At 35.5% G+C, this 24,588-nt stretch overlaps 1 protein-coding gene across 2 annotated transcripts; it reads right to left on the bottom strand.

Moving 5' to 3' along the window:
• Window positions 1-1,454: 1,454 nt before the first annotated feature.
• Sh2d1a (SH2 domain containing 1A) lies at window positions 1,455-24,231 on the bottom strand. 2 transcript variants are annotated; one of them, XM_027931218.3, is made up of 4 exons: window positions 23,986-24,231; window positions 7,625-7,688; window positions 3,042-3,183; window positions 1,455-2,165 (listed from the first exon to the last, which is right to left on the bottom strand). In XM_027931218.3, exons 1-4 carry the CDS (start codon window positions 24,120-24,122, stop codon window positions 2,128-2,130), a joined length of 381 nt encoding a protein of 126 aa, XP_027787019.1. In that variant the 5' UTR covers window positions 24,123-24,231; the 3' UTR covers window positions 1,455-2,127. The 2 variants fall into 2 exon arrangements, with proteins under 2 accessions (XP_027787019.1, XP_027787027.1); XM_027931226.3 differs by having other exon boundaries at window positions 3,051-3,183.
• Window positions 24,232-24,588: the final 357 nt, after the last annotated feature.

The following is a 24,588-nucleotide window of genomic DNA, read 5'->3' as shown; positions in this document are numbered from 1 at the left end:
GATAAGCTGTCATGTTCCTTGTGGGCTTGCTGACACTTTTTTTTTTCTAAAGAGAGGTGTATGCTTGGAACTAGATCTGCATTTTTCTACCTCGACTCAGCACCTTACCAGTTCATGTTAACATGGCGATATTTTAGATACAGCAAGAATATGACCTTTCTGTATAGGTGCAACCTATTACATACTGAGAAATAATAATGATGCTCATGTTGGTAATGAAAAAGTAAAAAAAAAAAAAAAAAACTTGATGAATAAAAGATCAAGCAAAGAAGATAGGATAGGCTCATCAACTGAAAAGTTTGACAACAGTAAAAAAGATTTTATCTTTTCCAGGGAATCAGTCCAGTAAGATAAGTAAGGTAGCCTACATGAGTGCTTTATTTAGTTTATTAATTAGCATCTGTCTCTGAATATTTTTAAGGGAATATTTTAAGACAAATTAGGTAAATAAAGCATTTGAATACTTTTGATTTTACATTAGAATGTAAAAAAAAACTAATAATTCCAGAAAACTTTTTCTAAAATAGACCCTCATAAAAGTAAACATCATTCATATATTTAAAATTATTCCAGAATTAACAAGTTAGAAAAAGTAAAAAAAAAATGGTTACATGTATTAAATATTTAAATGCAAGCTACAAATATTTAAAGTTTATTTAATCATATAAATTTTATTTTAAAAGTAGGCTTTCTGAATTCCTTTACAAGCTAAAGCAAGGCTCTTCAAGAAATGATGAACTACCACCATGCATTCCTATGGCCATACTCCACCTTTGCATTCTCATAGCTTTCATGTTAAATGCTCAGATCTAACCAGCACACAGAGAGTAGCTCTCTAAGCAGTTCATTAATTATTAACCAAGCTCATAATATTCATGCATAACCCAGAATTCCAATATATTAGTTTACAATGAAACAGCCTTTTCCTATGGACTGTAGACCAAAGTATTTGTGGTGATTCATTCTGACTCTAAAGACAGGTCTACCTACACACTGAGAACCTCACTTAAGTATGTATGGACTTTTATTGTGGTTGTTTTCTTGTCATTTTTAGTTTCCTTTATTGTCTTTTATTATATTGTCTTCTTATCCAGTGAACTTTGTGAAGGTAGGGAACAAATCTTTTTACTACTCTACCCCCAGTGCACTATTATGTTTGTTAAGTGAGTGAATTCTGGGAGCCCTGAAGCAACACGGCATATAATCAATCACAAAAATATTGAATAGATAAATGTGAGAAGAAAATACTGCATACAAGTTTGACTCTCACTCAGGTTTCAATCACTCAGAATTGTTAAAAATTAACATGTCATAAGCTTTCCGATGGTTTGTAAGGGTTACCTAATAGGGAGACTGCTCACAAATCAATCATGAGCCACAGCTACTGAAGAGTTCCTTCAAATGAGTCTTTATGCGTAGTAGAGAGACAGAAAAAAATGAAAATAAAAATATGGTTCATCGAATTTCAAATATAATTTCAAAACCTATAGCATCAAATACAATAAACATGTAAGGCATAAGATTTTAAATTCCAGAATGGTCTGTGAAATTTACTACCCAACATCAGAACATGGCAAGAAGGTTTCTTTGAGATTTAAACAAAATTCTTTACTCTTTAGTACTTATTTTAGCACACTTCTTCATAACTCCCCAAAGAGTCTATGACACCATAGTGAGTGAAGAACTGCATGTGACAAAGACAAGGAACACCAACCACCTTTCCACCATACAATCAAGCAAGAATTTAAAAATAGGTAACTATCAAATAACATTTCACTAAAAATGGTGCCTTTTTATTAAAAAAAGAGGATTATTTTTATTTATACTTGGCAAGAACTGACATTAATCTATAAAGTATTCATTATGCTTTAAATTGTCTCCTATTCGTAAATATAATTACTAAAAATAACCTAAGGAATTATTTTTTTTTCCCAATCCTCATTTCAAAACTTCTCATTATCTACAATATCCATTTCAACTTTAACATCAGACTACATACTTCCAGTACAGGACTATGATGATGTTAGAAATGCATTTATAGCTCACTGAACTATATTATCTACAATATACAAGACTTAGCATATATTTAAATTATTGAAAATAAAGTACAAGGTGTATTATTTTTCTTCATGGTGCTTTCAGGCAGACATCAGAATCTCTTCTCCCTAATGAAAAAGAATAACAAAAATCAAGAAAAGACTAACTTACAAAGGATTACGATTACAGGTTAAGCTGTAAAATTTCCAACAGCCTGAAATTCACAATGATGCAGTGCATTGATAGACTTCAAGCAACTATTACTTAAAACTAAGTTATAAAGCCTGGCATATTGGGCAGAAAAGAACAATTAGCCAATTTGTGGCAGTGGAACAAAAACGTTTAGCAATTGAATTTCATTTGTGGTAGTAAAATATAATTCATTCAAGTACCACCAATTCAGAAATCAAAATCACGTGGACTAGGCTAACATTAGCCTTTATATTCCTAAACAAAAAAACTAGTTTACCAGGCAAAGGTAAAGGACAGCCCAGGAGTTCTCTGAATTATCCTATCTTTCAATCATTTATGTCTGGATTAGCAAAGTGAAATGGTACTTATATAGCTACAAAAGGGAACTGCTTCTCAGTCTTTTGGCTTAGATCAAGTGTATATCTATATTTTAAAAAGACTGAAAGCACAAGATGGGACAAAGGAGATTAAAATGTCATATCACCTCAGGGCTGGGAATATAGTGCAGTGGTCAAGTGCTTGCCTGGTATATACAAGGCCCTAGGTTCAATCCCCAGTACTGCAAAAAATAAAATATAAAGAAGTTGTGACTTTGTGGAATTTTTTATATTTTTGCAGTTTTATGACAAGCTTATAGTGTAGCAGACTGAAATTATGGCACATAAATAGTCACCTCTCTTTCTTGATTTGCTGGCTGTATCTATTCATTATATTTTTCTTACAGAACTTGCAATTGATTATATGCTTATGAATAGGCTGATTCCTTAACACTCAGCTTCCAAACCCTGTCAAAAATCAACACCGAACCATACCTGTAGTACCTTGTGTGCTTCTAGCAGAGGACTTCTCAACTGGATACTGCAGAGGTATTACGATGCCTTGATCTGGCTTCTGAAATGCTGAAATAAGATTTTTTATTTTCCGGAAAAATCTTTTATGTACCCCAGGTGCTGTCTGGAAAATAAAAGGCCAAGCAAATTATTTACCTACCTCATAATACTACAAAAAAAGGCCTACAAAATGTGGGAGGGATGCTTAGAGAAGTAACATTTGTATAACTTCTTCAAATATTTGAAAACATAAGGAAGAAAAAAACAACATCCCAGAAGAGCTTACTTTGGTTGGCTGAATTTCCCTGCAAGAAGAGCTAATGAGCTGTCATTTCAGTTCTCCCAAGGGTGGTATTAGTTTGTACAAGCTCTTGTTCATTGCCCTGCCCTTCCTGCCTGCTACCCATCATACATCCTGAACCTCTAAGGGTATACAGGCCATTACCCACAATGAATTTAGCAACAGAGGAATGCAGTTAAACATAGAAAAAGCACAGATCCTACAGGTCATTAATAAAAAGACTGAGGAACCCCAAAACAACCAACAATCCCTCCTCCCTGACATCATTTCACAATACAAAATACTACATAGGAAATTAAAAATTGACTGTTAGGATATACACAATGCATGGCTAGCTAGTCCTCATCTCTTTCACCTTCTGTGTCCTGCTTCATCCCTCACATTAAATTTTTTCTTCTTTGGGAAATTTCCCTATTCTCCTCCAAATTGCTCTCACCATCAGCATTGCATTGTGACAAGATTTTCCCTGTGACATGAAAAAGAAAAGCTATATAAGGTCACCTTTATTTATTTGTTTTTAAGGAGATCATTATTTGCAGGTGACTATTAAAATGTTTTGCTTCCCTAACATCAGTTCCCTTGCAAAGACACTGCCTGAATTCAATAACAATTTCCCGCAGAAGTTTATGAGCCAAGCTTTAGGCATCAGCTCAAAACTGTCATTTTACATAAATTAGTATTGCTTGAGCAATTGAACAATGACTAGTTTTTTTTTCTTTTAGAAAGTTACTTTTCAGCTATTCTATATGGAAAATTTTTGAGGTGGAAGCTGCTTGTTTTGTAACATTTAATGAGAAAACATGAAGATTGGCATGCAGACTTCTATCAAATAGACAATATGCTAGAAATAACTAGACTGTCCATGCTAACTCTTGGTCATTTTCTACATTGGGGTAAGTAATTTTCCATCGAAAACACTGCAAAAGTTCTTTTAGCTCTCAATTAATGGCCATTCATATGCTTCTAGTGATGTAGAACAGTCTCCCACCCATCTCAGTCTCTGTGTTCCAGACACCTTCCTAAGACTCTATTGAGACTTCATCCAAAACAGCATGGTTCTAATAAAGTCAGGGTCACCACCAAGAGGAGAAACTATACCCTCTGCTCTGTGGAAAGACTTCAAACCACACATCTTTTTAACTATTCCTGTGGCTCATAAAACCATTTATCAACAGAAGCATCATTTTTCTGGGTACTGATTATCCATGCTGACAGAGAAGAATGACAGCACTGGATGTGTAGAAATAATTTCAATTTGGAATGTAATATTTCCTTAGCACATGATTGACCTAATTTATAGTGTTTTGTTTACATGAATAAGTAAAATTATTTAGTATCTACTGATCTTGTGATCAAAAAGACCCAGAAAAGCACAAAGGCACTAAAGTTGGCAGGGAGAGGTCAGTACATTCTTTACAAATGTACTGCTGACAATTCACATTTTAAGAAATGATAGTTAACTATATGTAGAATTTTCTAAATTAATAATTCAGCAAAATTTTACCCTGAGTCACAGGAGCTAAGTTAATAGCTTAGACTAAAGGTCTATTTAAAATGAAAAATACACATAATATTTGTCTTTTGTAATTAATTGGATCCAAGGTTCAATTTCATCCCACTCCTTAAAACAAATCTCAGACTTGCCTAGATTTCTAGTATAATCTTTTCACAAAAGATGGAGTATTACTGCCATGATTTTTTCTTGCAGTGTGGCAAACTAAAATGTTATTCCAAAAAGCAGTATAAATATCTATCATTTACCCAATTTTGAAAATACATTTACCACAAGAATAGTACCACTGACAACTCTCATCCTGTCACTGAACTCAGCTGTTATTCAAATCTGTACATTTCCCATACTGTCACCTCTTAGCTATCCATGGAAACATGTTTTGGATCACAGCTGGTCTTCAATATGCTCTAGAAAATTTTTCTAGTCAGGTGATATAAGATCCAAGAATACATACTAGTTTAATATTCACCTTAGAAAAACATAAATAAGAAGGCAAATTCAGCAGACAGAAAAAAAATGCAATATGTATTTCAAAAATTAAACAATTTTTGAACTGTTTTGTATTGGGGGATAATCCATGCCAATCTTCTGCTCTCTTGGTGCAGATAATTGCAGTATCAATATATAAATAGCGTCAGATTAAACAGAAGGAAGAGGGGGCATTTATGTTCAATAAGCCCTCTCTTTAACTTGGTCACAAGGGTGTAACAATCTGCATATGATGGATGCTATGTTTGAAATGGAGGAAAACACGTTTAAAAACAAGGTTGTTAAACTCTAAGAATCTGAGATCCCATTCATAGAAAATATTTTTCAGCAACAAAGGATACTTCCCTAGAGACAAGAACTATTTCTGGTCACACACACACACACACACACACACACACATATATTTGTAACTATCCTTCATGATAAATGAAGTTTAATTTATTATTTAATATCTCTTCAGTGATACAGAGTATTTTAAAAATAAGCAGGAACAGTTTTGATTAGAAATGATATTGCTTTTCCTTTAGTTAGTATTATAGTATTAATTATCCTGGTATAAAGTAATAATGTGTTTGAAAACTTGCCCTAATACAACTTAGTTCAAAATGTTTGTACTCTGTAATTAGTACTTTCAAGTTTACTGATGAATTTGTAAAGCTTCAAGCTTTTAATTTTTTAAATGTATACTTTAGAGTTTCCCAAATGCATAAACTAAGTTTTTAATAAATGTTGATATTAGCATTTAGATTTCCAAAATTTCATAATAAATTTTCATTATATTTTATTATATATAAGTTATGTATAAGCTGCATTTATATTTTCATTATAAAGATGGACAGCTATAAGGAGAACCCATAGAAAGCATATGTAGTTGAAAGTTTCAGTAGAGGCCTCAATGATTGATAAGAAGTGATATACCATACAACTCTAGTCCATGGAAATGGATTTCACTCTATAGGCCTTTCTTAGAATGGTACAGTGAGTTTCAAACATTTTCAAAATCACAAGAACCCCTTGTTGTAAAGAACTAATAAGTAAAATAAAAAGGGAACTGCTCAGATTGAAGCCAAGGTGTAGATACTGAGAAATATACCCACTTACCTCCTCCTCTCCTGCACCACCCCCCACCTGCTGCAGGAAGCCCCAGTGTTCCAGACAGAAGAACACTAGGATTTTGCAGAGCATATCATAAAAACACAGCAATGTTTCCTCTCCTCTATTCCAACTCTCCATAGGCTTCCAATCATGGCTCAGCTGGGCCTGCTGCCTCCTCATACACAGCAGCATTGACCACCCTAATACTTGGAAATTCTCTGTTCTTTGAACTCCTGTTCTAGATAACACAGCACTGGACTATATACAATCACTTTGTTCAACAATTTTCAAGAGTTCACATTTTTACTAGGTGCCAGGCCCTATGACTAAAAGATTCTTTTCATGCATTATCTCAATTAGTCCTCGAAATGAGCCCTGTGAGTAAAGAACTATTTTCAGACTCATTTTACAAATGAAGAAACTGGTTCACATAACAGTGAAGTAACCTATCCAAAGTCTCAGGCCTATTGGGGAAGAACGGGGACCAGACCTGAAACCTGGATGCACTTGACAATGAAGCCCACTACTGTTTAATTTCATGTTATGTCTCTGAAGGATTTTATAAACTCCTAGAAAACAGTAATTATGTTTTTTTTTTTAAATTCCCAACAGCACCAAACTTCTATTGGGGCCATTTAGAAAATATATCTGATTTAATTATCCTCCCCCACTTTTTGTGTACCAGGGATTGAACCCAGTGGCACTTACCCACAGAACTGCATCCCTAGTCATTTGATTTATTTATTTTTCAATTTTTAATTTTGAGACAGGGCTAGGTTGCGTAGGCTGACTTTGAACTTGAGATCCTCCAGTCTCAGCCTACTGAATTGCTGGGATTACAGGCGTGCCCTACTGCGTCCAGCTATTTTATTGGATTTTATAGGCTTTCTGAAACTTCATTTATGCACAAAAAGTTTGACATAATCTTTCAACTTTTTTATCTTTCTCCAAAGTGAGACAACTCCACACAATGGTGGCTGAACAGGGACCAAAATTCTTTAAAGATTACTCAATAAGCCATGAAAATTTTTTGATAGGAGCTTTAGTGATTTAAATTTGATGAATACTTTGATAATGTTTAATGTGACTTCTCATTTATAAAGCCAACCTAAATATCAAACACCTCCCTGATACCCACAGAAGCAAAAATAAATAAAAGAGCTATACCTCAGCACTCCAAGAACCTGTTTCTGTCTGGGACACTCGGTATGTATAAATGTAACCTTGATACCTGTGAAAGAATAAATTTCCATTACTAAAAATTCCAAAAGAGCAATGGATGTTCTAAATTTGAGTTTACTGTTACATATAAATGTTATTTATACTAGGATGCACAAGTATGGTGCGATTGCATTTGTAGGAAGCAAAGGCCAGCGAGTCTTTTTATCTGCCTAGGCGCAGCTCACAGAGAGCCCTCCTTATCTTTTCATGTTTTTTAAAAGTGGGAATTCACGTTCTAAGGATTTTTCTAGTGGAAAGACTGCTTAGATGGAAATATACTAGGCACCTATTGTCATTGATAAAAATAATGAATTATTAAATAGTTCTAACAAGTGATAGGCTTATTATTTTTACACAAAGGGCCATAAGGTGAAAAATTTTCACTAGGATAAGGACCCCGAGGCCCACTTAAGTTAATAGTAATATTGATATTCTTAATTATGATATTACCATCATATAATATTATAAGTATATAATTATGTAAGAATATAACCCTTCTTATGATATTGCGATTATTTCTAATATAGAGTAACAATATTACTTTATTACTCCATAACATATTATAATATAGTAGTAATAGTAATTGGAATTTTAAGAGAATCCTATACTGTGGAATATTATTCAGCCTTAACAAAGAATGAAACTGTTGTTTGCAGCAAATGGATAGAACTGGAGGACATTACATTAACTGAAATAAGTGAGGCACAGAATGACAAACATCACACATTCTCACTTATATGTGGAAGCAAAAAAAAAGTTGATTTCAAAGAAGTACAGAATAGAATAGTGGTTACCAGACACTGGGAAGGGTGTGGAGGAGGGAAAGAGGTGAAGAAGATAGATAATTAGTACAAGGGTGCCATTGGATAGAAAGAATTAATTCTAACATTCTATAGCATGGCAGGATAACCATGGTTGAAAATGACTATAATTGTATATTTCAAAATAGCTAGTAGAGATGGTTTCAAATGTTCTCAACATAAGAAATGAAAAATGTATGAGGTGATGGATGTGCCAGTTACCCTGATCTGATCATTACACGTATTGTATACATATACTAAAATCTCACTGTATCCCATAAATATGGACAATTATTTTGATTCAAATAAAATAAAAATTTGTCAATGAGAAAAAAGGAATGCTGCTAATGTACTTTAAAAAGCTTGTCATTTGAAACACGGTAAACAGTCTCTTCCATTATTTAGTTTACATGCATTTTGCATATCTGTATAATCGATTTCTACTATATGCCAAGATTTTTACATGTTGCATTAGTCTCCTCAGCTACCATAAAATACCATAGACTGGATTGCATAAGCAATGTAAATGTATTTCTCATAGTTTTGGAGGTTAGAAGTCCAGGATCAAGTTACCACCAAGAAAGGTTTTCATTCTGAGGTCTTGTTTCTTGACTTGTTGATAGTTGACTTCTGCCTGTGTGCTCACATGGTCTTTCCTTAGTGCATGAGTACAGGGAAAGAGAGTAAGATGTCTTTCTCTTCCTCTTATTACAAGGCCACCAATCCTATCAGACTAGGGCCCTACTCTTATGACTACATTTAACCTAATTACATTCTAGAGAGCCTATCTCCAACTACAGTCACATTGAGGGGAACTGATTGAAACATATTTTAGGGACACACAATCAGTCCATAGAATTTCATCCCTAGCCCCTCAAAAATACATGAAAAATACATTCATTCCATCCCCAAAACCTGAAATGCCTTAATGCATTCCAGCATCAACTCTAAAGTCTGCAACCCAAAGTCCCATCTAAATATCATCTAATCATATATGGATGAGATTCAAGGTACCATTCACCTCAATGCAAAATTTCTCTTCTATGAAACCAGACAAGTTACATGTTTCCAAAATACAATGGTAGGATAGATATTTCCATTCCAATAGATGGAAATTGGAATCAAGGGTAACAGGTATCAAGCAAGTCCAAAATATAGCAACACAATTTCCATTAGAAATTAAGGTTACTGAATAATCTTTAGTTCAACACTCTGCCCTTCAGGCCCCCAGGGATAGCAGACTCACCATCACATCTCTGTGGAGGAGCCCCTGCCCTCTTTTGCTGGAGAGTTAGCCCTGTCCATACAGCTGTTTTGTCCTCAGTACTGCCCTTTGGCACAACAACCTTGACCCTTAGGCCTGTGCACTCTGGGTTTGTGGTGGGAATGACAGCCCTGGTGACTTCTGAATTGCCTTCATGTCATCCTTTCCTTTTCATGCAGGATAAAGCATGTTTGAAGCCAAATAAATCTACCCTGCTGTCTTGTTCCCTTTGCTACAAACTGTCAGTGTCTCTATTACTCGGTTCAAACTTATTCATGGATTCTGCTGAGATATGTAGTTAACGTCATGGGTAATCTCCTTAAGGAGAGAGTGCAGTCACACCCTTGATATTCTCTTTAGAACAATTTTCCTCCATTTTTGCAATATAAGCTGAGAAGCTGGGCACAGTGGTGCACACTTGTAATCCCAGGTACTTGGGAGGCTGAGGCAGGAGGATCTTAAGTTTGAGGTCAGCCTCAGCAAGTTAGTGAGACCCTATCTCAAAAATTAAAAAGGGCTAGAGATGTGGTCCAGTGGTTATGGGCCCCTGGCTTCACTCCCCAGAGGTCCCTAAGTATTTAATTTTTGGTTAACAATTTCTTCCTCATCTCTCTTCTTTGGCAAGCTGAAGGAACCAAGTCACCCCTTAAAAACTTTGGTTAGGAATCTCAGTTCAGGGAGCTGGGGGTGTAGTTCAGTGGTAGAGCTCTTGCCTAGCATATATGAGCCTTGGGTTTGTTTCCCAGCATGAAAGAAGGGAAGAAAGGAAGGAAAGGAGAGAGAGAGGGAGGCCTCAACTAAATATCCAATTTCTTTTCTCACAATTTTATTTTCCACAAAAAACCAGAACACAGTTCAGTCATGTTCTTTCCAGTTTATAACAAAGACTATCATTCTTCCAGTTTCCAATGATATGTTCTTCAATTCTATTTAAGACCTCATCAGAATGAACTTTAGTTCTACCAAAAATCTATACATGGTAATAGGCTTTTCTAGCATGCACCCAAAAATTCTTCCAGCCTCTACCCATTAACTAGTTCCAAAGCCACTTCCACATTTTTAGGTATATGTTACAGCAGCACCTTATTCCACAGTACCAACATCTGTGGTAGTAAGCTTGGATGCCATAACAAAATACCATAGACTAGGTAGCTTAAACAATTTCTTTCTTATAGTTGTAGAGGCTGGAAAGTCTACCATCAAAGTGCCAGCAAGGTAAGTTTCATTCTGAGGACACTTTCTTGGCTTGTAGGCAGTCACTTTCTTGCAGTGTGCTCGTTTGACCTCTTAGTGTGTGTGTTTCCCTCTTCTTATATCCTATCCTTATAGACTCATTTAATCTTTATTACCTCCTAGATTTCCTAACTCAAAATACAGGCAAATTGGCATAAGAATTTAAACATATGAATTTGGGAGAACACAAGTCCATAGTAATGCATTATCTCCTTTGGATCCCACAAAAATTCTATAAGCTTTATATTATGAAATTCATTTTAGAGATAAAGAAACTGAAATTTTGAAAAGTTAAGCAATTAAAGCCAGAGCAGAGATCAAGTAACAAAGATGGGACTTCAGTTGGGTGCAGTGGTGCATGCCTGTAATCCCAACAGCTCAGGAGGCTGAGAGTTCAAAGCCAGCCTCAGCAAAAGCAAGGTTCTAAGCAACTCAGTGAGACCCTGTCTCTAAATAAAATACAAAATATGGCTGGAGATGTGGCTCAGTGGTCGAGTAGCCCTGAGTTCAATCCCCAGTACTCCAAAAAAAAATGGGGCTTGAATCAGGTCCATTTGATTCTAGAACTTGGATTCTTGATCCCTCCTGCAACAGATAAAAATTTATTTTAGGATATATGGTAATGCTACTGAATTTGCCTAATGAATTTCTTTTAAATTTTTAATATTTAAATTCATTTTAGCTGGCAAATAAGAACATAAAATTCATGTGTATTGGACTGGGGCTGTAGCTCAGTGGTAGAATGCTTGCCTAGCACGTGTGAGGCACTGGGTTCAGTCAGCAGCACCACATAAAAATAAATAAATAAAATAAAAGTATTGTGTTCATCTACAACTAAAAAAAGTTTTAAAATAATAAATTACATTAGTGGGATAATGTGATGATTTGATATATGCGTACATTGTATAATGCCTAAATCAGGTTAAACATATCTCCTCAAATATTTAGCATTTCTTTATGTCAAAAACTTTCAAAATCCTTTCTTCTAGCTTTTAGAAAAGTACAGCACATTATTGTTATCTATAATCATCCTACTGTGCAACAGCAGGCCACAAGTTGCTCCTATCTAATTGTAACTTAGTGTGATCAACCTCTGATCAACCTCCCCCCATCTCTCTCTCTCCCCTTCACATGTGTTCCCCAGTCTCTGGTAACCACCATTCTACCTTCAACCTCTATAAGATCAACTTTTTTAGATTCCTATATGAGTGAGATCATGCAGTACTTGTCTTGCTGTACCTTGCTTATTTCACTTCACATAATAATCTCCAGTTCCATCCATGTTGTCCCAAATGACAAGATCCCATTCTTTTTATGACTGACTAGTATTCCATACATATGTGTACCGTATTTTCTTTATCTTGCCATCTTGGCTACTGTGAATCATGTTGCAATGAACACAGGAATGCAGATGTCTCTTTAACACATTAATTTTATTTTCTTTAGATAGATATCTAGTAGTTTGATTGCTGGATCATATAGTATTTCTATTTTTAATTTTTGGGGAGAGGTACTGGGGAGTGAACTCAGGGGCACTCAACCACTGAGCCACATCTCCAGCCCTATTTTGTATTTTATTTAAAGACAGGATCTCACTGAGTTGCTTTGTGCCTTGCAGTTTCTGAGACTGGCTTTGAACTCATGATCCTCCTACCTCAGCCTCCTGAGCTGCTGGGATTAAAGGCATGCACCACAGCACCCAGTTACCAATTTTTAAATTTTTGAGGAATTTTTTCCATAATGGCTGTACTAATTTATATCCACATCAACAATGTGCAAGTGTTGCTTTTTCTCCACATCCTCGCCATCACTTGTTATCTTTAGTCATTTTGATTATAGCCATTCTTATTGAGTGAAGTAATATCTCATGTGGTTTTGATTAGTGGTGTTGAGCATTTTTTCATAATTTGCCTAGTACATTTTTAATTCATTGAAAAGTAAGTAAATTTCATACTGAATTATTTTAAATTTTGAATCTGAATGTTAATCACCAGGGGTTTATTTAATACATTTTCTACTTGTTATTTATAAATATTTTTTGTTTTGGTTTTTTTGGGGGGGTTGTTTTGTTTGTTTTTGGTACATGGGGATTGAACCAGGGGCTCTTAACTACTAAGTCACATCCCCAGCCTATTTTTTTTTTTTATTTTGAAATAGGGCCTCGCTAAGTTACTGAGGCTGACTTCAAACTCACAATCCTCTTGCCTCACCTTCCCAAGCCACTTGGGTTACAGGTATGCACCACCATGCCCAGCTCTACTTGTTATTCTTTGGCACAAGTTCAAATCAGTAGAGATCTTTGGTTAAGACACTAAAATCTGGTTAAAAATCAGTGTTTTTAAAGTTATAAAAAGATGATGCTAAAGTATTACAAAGACAAGGTCATGTTTGAGTCAATGACCACATTTGCCTTAACTCCCTTTAAAAGTAAAAGTCTTTAAAATGTGGATTAAATGACTGTACCTTTAACCAATATTAATCAGTAAGGATTACCTAAAGAACAAAGAAATACATCTAAAACACTCTAATCAGGTTCATTTGATTCCTGACATTGAACAAAATGTCAGTTTAACTGCTTGTGTGATCACATGAAATGTTTCATTTTTGTTATGAAGATTTGCCAGAATATTTAGATCATATATAATATGCTCAATAAATATAAAATATTATACTGTTAAAGTCTTTTTGCTTTGTTTTGTTTGTAGCCATTGAAATCTACCATACAGTCCACTGATTTTAGTAAAACCTAGACAAGGAACAAGTAAAGAAATTCAATTATCGTTTTTCGCCATTGAATTTGAAACATAAGCTTTGAGTTACTTTCTTAAAGCCACACAGCAAAATGGAGATGAAAGCAGGGAATCAACATAGGTCTTCACTTCCATTTTCCTATGGGAAGCAATTAATAGAAAAAATTCAGCAACATGAAGGGTGGCATGGAAATACTTTGTTTAAAATCTGAACAACAATGCAAGTAAAACGGTAAGCAACTGGTTTCCCACATTCTAAAGTGGTCTCTAAAACATACAATGAATCTATCTTCCTGCCATCATTCAGCCTCATTTAGTCAAAATAAATGACTCTGTTTTGAAAATTGTTTCCTAACGAATCTGATCTTATCTCACTTTCAGTTAAGCAGCAGGAACCTAAGTGCCACTTCAAAAGTTCTTACCTCCTTCAGACTCTGAACAACTTGGTGTCAATGGCACACAAAATTTCTCATGATTAATGCACCTAATATTAACAATTTCCTCCCCCACCCACCACCACAAATCTCTCAAATTTCTGAATGAACAAAATTGTTTTGCCCCTCAAATAAGCCAGCAAGTCAAGACTTCCATTTTAAAGTAACTGACCAAGGATCTCCGGCAGCCAACTTTCATTATGCCATGGATGGAAGAGATATAAAACAGTGAAACTCGGATTGTGTACCTAGTGTAATAGCATTGGCATCACCTAGAGCTTGTGAAAAATGTAGTCTCTCAGACCCTAGCCCAGACTTGCTGAATTAGAATCTGTATTTGAACATTTTCAGGGGAATTGTATAAACATTAAAGTCACAGAAGTCCTGATTAAAGTGCAAAGAGAATGTCCATGCTTTACTGGGAATATTGATGATAACTTCCCCAAAGTCAAACTGGCCTATTTCATCTGCCCAGGGCACTTCTATACCATCTCTCCTACAATCACTTAGTGTATGCTTTAATGTAATTTTATTTTAATATAAGCTAAAGTTTTGTCAATTGTTTCAGTCTTCATAGAGACATGTTACTGAACCATTTACTTCCTTCTTCCCCAACCAAATTTTATAGTTTTATTTTCTATAGCTTATAGTACAAAACAGTAATATTTATTTATTTACTGTACTGGGGCACTCTACCACTGAGCTATATCCACAGCTCTTTTAAAGTTTTTATTTTGAGACAGGGTCACATTAAATTGCTGAGGAACTCACTAAGTTTCTGAGCCCTCAAACTGGCCATCTTCTTGCATCAGCCTCTAGAGTCACTGAGATTATAGACATGCATCATTGTGTTTGGCTCCCTATAAGGTCAAGTAACTAAAACAAATTTTTAAACAAAAAAATTCCTAGGATTATAATTTTGAGATTGACAAAGGACAAATAAGAAACATAAAATTTATTTTTAAAAATTATTATATCCCTTCCAGGATTATCTTTATTCTGACTCTATTAATACAGATGAATCAAGAATGTAGTATAAACCAGGTGCAGGGGTGCACACTTGTAATTCCCGTGGCTCAGGAGGCTGAGGCAGGAGGATTGCAAGTTAAAAATCAACCTCAGCAATTTATCAAGGCCCTAAGAAACTTAGTAAGACACTGTCTCAAAAAAATATATAAAAAGGGGTGGGGATGAATTGGGGTTGTAGCTCAGTGGTAGAGCCTAGCATACATGAGGCACTGGGTTCAATCCTTAGCACCACATAAAAATAAAATAAAGGTATTGTGTTCATCTATAACAGGAAAAAAAAATTTATATATATATATATATATATATATATGGGGTGGGGGGTGGGAATGTGGCTCAGTGGTTAAGCAACCTTGGGTTCAATCCCTGGTACCAAAGAGCGGGGAATGTAGTGTAATTTTAACATTATGTCCCCATTAAGCTGTTTTTTGGACTGGCTGATAAGTCTGGAATTTAAAATTTATCATCAAAATATCCAGGAAATGAATAATTGGTAGAGAACCATGGAGTTTTAAAAAATTGTTAGCAATATTTTATTTTCATAACTAATATTTTGCATTATAATGACCACATGCATGTGTTTATCCTGTCTTTGCTGATATTAAAATTTGTCTTTATTTCATCAAAAGCTGTCCCTAAGCCTTTAAAAGTGTTCAAATTAGATATGCAGAAGAAGAAAACCACTCAACTTATTTCTTATTTTCTCAATGGGTCAGTGTGGGGTCAGATCTTGGTTTCGAACTGACAAAACCACATCAATTCCTTCCTAGTTACCACTTCAAGAACTACACAAAAGAAAAAGTTTAGTTACATCTGACTTCTTCGTGACACTGCAAATTAAACAAGGTAGCTCCCTTACTGTGTATGTCTATACAAAGTAATAGTAGTAGATGGAAAATCCAAGGCACAATCATGTGACTGATTTTTAAACAAATTTTTTATATCCAGAGGAATAACAACCTATATAAAACCATTATTTTTGAGACTCTGTTCTGATTCAAGAGGTTTATGAATTTCCTATGGTCAAAATTTCTTTTGTTCAGAGCAAATCTGAATTTCTGGAATAGTCAAAAGTCTTTCATCTTCAAAACTAATGGTAAAACTGTGTAATATCAATTTTGAAAAGTCATAACAATAAATTATTCTCTTCTCCCACTGAACTTCCACTAAAGTTTTATTTATTTTGATGGTCTAACTTTGTAATGAAATTATTTATAGATATTTTACTTATATTAGCAAACATTTATTTGGTGGTAACCTCATACATATGAACTCATGTAATAATCCTTATAACAACACTATGAGATAGCTACTATTATTATCACCATCCCTTGTTTTATAGATGAGAAGCCTGAGGCACAATAAGTTCAACCTGCTTAAGGTAAAATATCTAGTTCAGGGTCAGAGCTGGGATACATATTCAGAGGATCTGGCTGGGAGATTTGGGATCTTAACTGGCAATATATGATGCAGCTATGATATTAGAAGGAATGTATTAATACATGGGTCTTAAAAGAAAATTTCAGAAGCATAATTCTCAAAAAGAAAGGGAGTTTTCTAGAACATAGGGCTGGAGCTATGCACTGAGGGAGAGAGCAAGGAAGTGAGCTGGAGAAGCCAGGTGAAGAGTCCAGAAGAGGTCAACCCAGAACACCTCCTTTGCTTAAGATAATGACATCTTCATACTAATTTTGCAACTTAAAATTTACATTATCAACCAGAATCAGCATTTGGTTTAATTGCCTAGGAATTGCCCTTTGGTTGTCTATATGGGGTAAATGTGAATCCTAGGCTGGTCTTCAAGTTTACTCTGCCATTAATGAACTGTGCTCAGATAATTCCAATTTTGGTAACCCAAGTTATCATGAGGATGTGACCCCAATATATATATACAACAAAATTCAAAAACTAAATGTAACTTAAGTTGTAAATTCTCACTAAATGAAGTTAAGTTATAATGTCAAGTTTTTTTGCCACACTGTTCCTCTCTACGTATTATAACTGAGAAGCTAGAATTTCTTTTCATCACTGCTCCTCCTCCACTTCTCCAGTTCTGTTATTTGATAGGCGCTTTGCTCCTGGTCATCCCTTTAAATCATCATCTTCTTCTTCTCCTTCTCCTTCTCCTCCTTCTCCTTCTCCTCCTTCTCCTTCTCCTTCTCCTCCTTCTTTTTTTTTTTTTTTTGTTGGTGTTTGTTACTAGAATTGAACCCAGGGGCACTTGACCAGTGAGCTACATTCTCGGCCCTTTTTTACTTTTTTATTTTGAGACAGGGTCTCACTAAGTTACTTAGGTCCTCAATAAATTGTTTAAGGCCTCAATAAGTTGCTGAGGCTGGCCTCAAATTTGCAATCCTCCTACCTCAGCCTCCCAAAGTGCTAGGATTACAGGCATGTATCACAATGCCTGACTCCCTTTAAAATCTTAAAAGATAGAAGGATAATTATGTTTTTATGTAAAGATACATGTCAAATGATTTTATTATGAGTCCATGATGCTAAAGAATCATAATAGCATTTTTTCTCTTCCATCAGATAAGTAGCAAAGTCAGATATGTACAGAAGGATGTTCATCATGAAAGTAAGCTGTTTTTTCAAGCTAATATATAAAATATTTTAAATTAGTTTTCCTCTTTATACCATCAGTCAATCCAAGTGGGCAGTCAGGACTTTCCCAATGGCTATATCTACACTGAGGATAAGAAGGGAATAAATATGCACCTCGATGAAAATAAACTTGATGTACCTAGAAAACCAAAGAAAATGAAGTACAAAAAAATTTTTGAGGGCTGGGATTGTAGCTCAATGGTAGAGTGCTTGACTTGCACATGTGAGGCACTGGGTTCAATCCCCAGCACCACATAAAATAAAGGTATTGTGTCCATCTGCAACTAAAAATATTTTAAAAAACTATTCTCATTAATAAGTGCATTTAATATACTGGATTAATACAAGAAAAAATATAAAATATCTTTCCTATGCAAATTAAAATATAGTAGAAATAGATTCCATTTATGATAAAAATTACCACATTCACTAAAACAATAACTACAAATAAACTTAACAAAAATGATCAAAACCTACAGGTAGAAAACTACAAAACTCTATTGATAGTCATAAATGAAAAAAATAAAAATGGAATGACATCATGTATTTGAAAAGGAAGAGTAAATCCTTTAAAGATGAGAATTTTTTCTTAATTTATTAATGAGTTAATGTAATCCTAATAGGACTTTTTAAATTTAACAAACTTATTTTAGATTTCATCTCTAAGAATGAATAGGTAAGAATAACAAATAATTTAAAAAATATATAAAAACATTTTGGTACTACAGTAATATTGGTACAAGAATAAGTAGATCACTTGAGCCAAATAAATAGTTCAGAAAAAATAACAGATAGATAGATAGATAGATAGATATAGATAGCAAAATCTTTTAATAGATGGTAAAATAAGCTGACAAACCAATGAAAAAATGGAAGTTCTAGTAATAAAATTATATTGGGACAATTGCTAGCTATCAGCCAACAAAATCAAATCAGATCCTTTATCCACAGAGTTAAAAGTAAACTAAGAAAACCATAAATTTAAAACAGCCCAACATGGTGGCATATGCCTGTAATCCAAACAACTTGTGGGGTGGGGTGCAGGCTGAGGCAAGAGGATCCTAAATTCAAGGCTAGCCTCAGCAACTTAGTGAGACCCTGTCTCAAAATTTAAAAAAATAAAATAAAAAAGACTGGGGATATGACTCAGTGTTTAAGCATCCCCAGGTTCAATCCCCTGTACCAAAGGAAAAAAAAATTAAAGAAAAACAAACACTAAAAAGTTTTACAACATCTCTGGAGGAGAAAGGACTTTTTTGGGGGGGTGGGGTTACCAGTGATTGAACCCCGAGCAACATCCCCGGCCCTTTTTAGGGCCTCACTAAGTTGCTGAGGCTGGGTTTGAACTTGCAATCCTCCAGCTTCAGCCTCCTGAGCTGAGAAAGGACTTTCTAAGCTATGAAACAAAGGAATAAATCAAATACAAAGAAAATTAGTAATAGATTTTGTTACTATAAATGTTAATTTTCATGCATCAAAAAAGTGATGGCAAGGCTGGGGTTGTGGCTCAGTGGCAGAGTGCTTGCCTAGAATGTGTGAGGCACTGGGTTTGATTGTCAGCACACATATAAATAAAACAAAGTCCTGTTGACAACTAAGAAAATATTTTTTAAAAAAGTAATGGCAAACACCAAACTGACAAAGGATATCTGCAATAGATTAAGGATGTGTATGTATGGATAAGTGTATATAGACATAGATATAGGTATAGATATATATATAGATATAGATATAGATTGTATATTATATATACATATGTATATGTATACACAAATATATGTATAGATATTTATATTTATACTGTATTAAGAATAACAGCAGTCAATTTTATTATAATTTTGGTCAAATAAGTACCCAGGTGTTCAATAGGATTCCCAAAATAAGCATCTTGCATTCTAAGTAGCTTCTAAGCAACTTTCTTAATAATTTAGTTTGAAAAGTTGTGCTAGAACCTAAATACAGTAAGTTAAAGAAAAGTACACAAACTGCCAATTCATAAATGAAGAAATACAGCTGCTTAACCATCATATAAAAAGACACTCAATTGCTAATCAAAGAAATCTAAAAAGTGAAAAACAGAGTGTAAATATAAAATAAAGAATGAGACACCAAATTTCAAGGGGAATAATTTTTTAACAAAGGTACCCATTTTTAGGAAGGGTGCAGTAAAATAGACACTCTCATTTATTACTAGTGAGTATATTAACTGGAATAAAACACTTAGGAAAAACTATTTGGTGGTCATATGTATGTAAAGAATCCCAAACTGTTCATGTTTTCTGACTTCAAAATTCCACATCTGAAAATCACACAAGGAAATAATCATAAATACAAGGAAAACTTATGCTCTCAAATTTTAATCATGATAAATTTTATAATTTAAAAAGTGAATAATTCAAATGTCCAAAAATAGGTTCCTGGTTAAGAAAAACACAATATGTTCAGTAGCTAGCTGGACTATCATGGAGCCATTAAAAATAATGCCTTAAAATATGAGCGAAATTTTTTCATTTTAAGTGGGAAATGCTGCAGAATGCAATATCATAAAAGCATATCCATGCTCGGAATTGCAATTCACCTTATTAAAATAAAGAAGAAAACTCAATTTTCAATGACAGTTGTCATTAGGTTATAAACTTTAGATGATTTTCCCTCAGTTCCATTAATCTATGTTTTTCAAATTTTCCATCATCAATAAGTATTTTAACAGACTTATGCAAAAATCAAGATTTATTTAGAGAAAATACTTGGAAAACGTCTCATTTAAAATGAAGGTGAGCAATCCTATAAGTAGAAAACTTCTTTAGTGTTTTAAGAGACTCTATTTTCTAAAACTGAAGAGAAAAAAAAGTCACATATGAGAGCCAGGATTGGAGGGTTCAGAACTGGGCAAAGGGGCAAGAATAGCTTGAAAGTACAGTTTAAATGACAATTTGAAAGACATTTGAAATTTGTATCTCATTAATAAAAATACAGAAAGTAAAGTTCAACCAAACTTTCTAGATTAGATGGGAATAAACAGCAGAGAATGAGAAAGCATTCTGGGTAAGCTCTGCAATCAATACATGTTTATGAGCTATACCTTGTTGTTCATGCATATACACATGACACCATTTACATTGTTATTTCTACTGTATATCACAGGCATAAGTGTTTTGATTTTAAATGAGTTCAGTTTATTCCAAAAATAAAATTTGACTTTGTAATGACAGTGCCGTACGCAAAAAAGGGGAAGGAAATATTTATGTTTATTTAAAGGGACAGCCAGCTCAAATAAGTTGAGAAACTGTGATAAAGGCATTGTATCACTGTGTCTTCCTTCTGTAGCAGTCTGGCTTTTGCAATAAAGCCCCATTAGACTTTTTTTTTTTTTTTTTTTTTGTACCGGAGATTGAATTCAGGGGCACTTAAACATTGAACCATATCCCCAGCCCTTTTTTGTATTTTATTTAGAGACAGGGTCTCACTGAGTTGCTTAGGGACTTCCTAAGTTGCTGAGGCTGGCTTTGAACTCAAACTCCTCCTGTTTCAGCCTCCTGAGCTGCTGGGCCCCATTAGACTTTGATGCCCCTGTGTGCCTACCATTCTGAAGCACAGTAAAGGACCTCCCAACTTCCCTATTATTTTCTGCTCCTTCATAAGGAGGATTTCATGGAGAACTTGAGTTCTCTTTAGGTAGAAACTTGAATGTTTGAGAATTTCCTCCCAGCCTAAGTTAATTCCTTATGTGGTTCTGTCCTACATGGTCAAAAAACTAAAGGCCTCCTCTTGGATATGTCACTTATGGCAATCCTTTGCAGAAGTTAAGACATAAATTACTATTCCTGTTTTATAAATATGGAAACTAAGGCCCAGAAAAGTTGAGTAACTTCCTCAGGGCCCACACCCTAGCCTCCTAATATCAGTCCAAAGCTCTTTCCCCAAAGACTAGAACTTGCCTTAACAGTTCATTCATTTAATTCAAAAACATTTGCTGAGCGCCTATTAGGTACTAGTAATGTGCTTCTGGTACCAGAGATGATGTTTCTGCTCTTATGAAGATTACATTTTTGCAGGGGAGGCCTACAATAAGTAAGTAAACAAGTGAATGTCAGACAATTTGAAGCCCCTTGGAGAAAAAAATAAGAGTGTGACAGTGACAAGATGAGGGCACTTATTCTAGATAGGGTGGTCATGAAAGTCCTCTCTCTCAGAGGGAAGAGCCAGTTAAACTAAATGTATATTTGGCAGAAGGAACAATAAGCACAAAAACCCTAAGTGGGAACCATGCCTAATGAGTTTAGGAAATGGCCTGATGACCGGTGAGGCTGAAGCCTTAGGTTTATCTTGTCACACACTGCCTTTGCCTGCTCATACTTGCTCAGGCTTCTTTTGAACCTTCACTTTTCCTCTAGATTAAGGGGTTGAGGAACACATTACCTCTTTTGTCAGCTTCTCTAAAACAGCCTATTTTGCCAGCCATTCACTCCTTCTTTTTTTTTTTTTTTTTTTTAGCACCAGGTATTGAACCCAGGGCCCCTTAACCACAGTGTAACATCCCGAGCTCTTCTTATTTTTAATTTTGAGACAGGGCCTCACTAAGTTTCTGAGGCTGGCCTCAAACTTGCAATTCACCTGCCTTAGCCTTCTGAGTTGCTGTAATTACAGGCATTCACCACCATTCCTGGCTTCCTTCATCTTCTTTTGATAAAAAAAAAAAAAATAAGAATTATAGTTGGCCTTCATCACCCTTCCTTGGGTTCTCCTTAAGGAAAACAATCATATAAGCAAACATAAAGATCCAAGCCCATCTACATGTACACCTTGAAGACTTTATGCAAATGTACTTAAGCATGACCTAAGAACTACCATAAACAAGGCCTGACCATTTTTCAAAACCAACATACAAGGAAAATCCTCTATATAGAAAGTTTCTTCACTGTAGAAAGTACTTCAAAAATCTCGCTGTGTATCATCAGATACTGAACTCACTACCAAGCATTTTTCTTCGTTTTATTTCTGTCTAAATCCTATGGTGCAAGACTGTTGTTTTCATATGTATTCTTATCCTACTGACAGCAATGCTTGTGCTAGGTCCTTCCATTGAAATACACCCACGATAACAAAGTAAAATCAACTAAAGAGAGGAAATAATAATAATAATAATAATAATAATATCAAGAGTTTATATTCACCAAACATTTATTATGTATCAAGTCCTATGCTCATTCTTATGTATATTATGGCACTTAATCTTTACAATCCTATGATATAGGTTATAATATGGTACCTACTTAATAGATGAGAAAACTGAGGGGCTAAGAAATTAATTTGCTGAAGTCATAAGCCTAGCATCTAACTAGTGCAAGATTAGGTCTCAGATCTGCCCACTTCAGGAGCACTGGAGCAAAGAGGTAGGTGCATCTGGTTCAAAATGTGCCTTAGACTGAGACATGCCTAGACAAAGAACAAAGCTGAATCATAACAAAGGTGTTTTCCCCTCCGCACTCTTTACAAAACTATCGTCAGTCCTAGCTTTTATCAAGAAGGGTCTTGTTTCTGAAAGCTCCTGCCCCCCACATAGCTCCTCTAAAGGAAACAAAATAAGAAGATCCAGAGAGGCAGTTTACATACACACACACACACACACACACACACACACACTGCCCCTCAGCATTCTGATTTAACTGATATTGCATTCTTAAAATAATGGACTCCATTTCTTAGTCTGCTTCTTCTCCCTGAATTTGATGCTCTTCCTTTGAGATAACACTTTCAAACCCATTTATAGAAAGCTGAAAAGCTGGAGAGAGGCCTTTACTTCTCTCAGAAGCTGGTGGCCCCAAATCCAAACAGTGCATCATCCCAGGGCTTTATCTTTCTGACTTCTACTGAAAGTCAAAACACAAGTCGAAAGCCCAGTTCTTTCTCAGAGTGAAGGTAAATTTTGGACCAGGTTTTCCAACTATAAAGGGTGTGTAATACACCCACCACAAAAAGCCCTGGTGAAGCCCATCTGGAGAGCAGGAGGCTCAGGTAACAAAATCTACAGAGAGGAACCTAGGCCAAAACATACCGATCATTTCCCTGGGCCAAACCTGAGGCATTCCTGAGGCCATGAGATGGGCCTTGGAAAAGACCTCTATGAGTTTGGCTTTAGCCCACTACTACCTGTGCCCTTGGCAGGTTCAGGCCGCCCTCACAACATACTTACAGCACACACAAGCAGTACACGCCTGGGACACTCTCGCTGTCCCTCAGCAAATAGCTGCCATCCAGCCCCGTGGCAAGCAGGAGCTTCTCTCCAGTCTCCCTGCTTATTTTCCCATGATACACAGTCACTGCATCCATGGCCTGGTAGACTCTGGGTGGGCCTAGGCAGAGGACTGTAAAAAGGACTTGGTCGCTGCTGCTACAGCCAGGCACAAATCAGCCACCTGACTCCCAGTTCAGCCAGATGTGCAAAAAAGAGACAAGCGCCCGAACAACAGGATGTTGTGTATCTGCCTTAAAACCTCCTTTTCACACTTCAATTAAAACCAGCTCAGCAACTTAGCAGCTAGGTTCCTTCAAACTTGCCACAAACTTTGATGTGCTGCTCTCCAACATAGGGTTCACGTGGAGAGAAGAGGAACATTGGAAAAAGGACCTTGCAAGAATTGGACTGTACTGCTCCCCGTGTAGCCCTTGTACACAGAAAGGAGTGCTTGGTAATACTTCTGCGCTTGCATTTTCCTCCAGGGCCACTGGGGATGATTTGTCCCCAAAGGGGTTGATGATAGAGGCAGGTTATGCATGTCACTGTGTGTGACAGAAA

Source organism: Marmota flaviventris, chromosome X (genome assembly GCF_047511675.1).
Source record: "Marmota flaviventris isolate mMarFla1 chromosome X, mMarFla1.hap1, whole genome shotgun sequence".
Lineage (NCBI taxonomy): Eukaryota > Metazoa > Chordata > Mammalia > Rodentia > Sciuridae > Marmota > Marmota flaviventris.
Note: the sequence above shows the minus strand (reverse complement) of the source record. Positions and strands in the feature narration are given on the sequence as shown.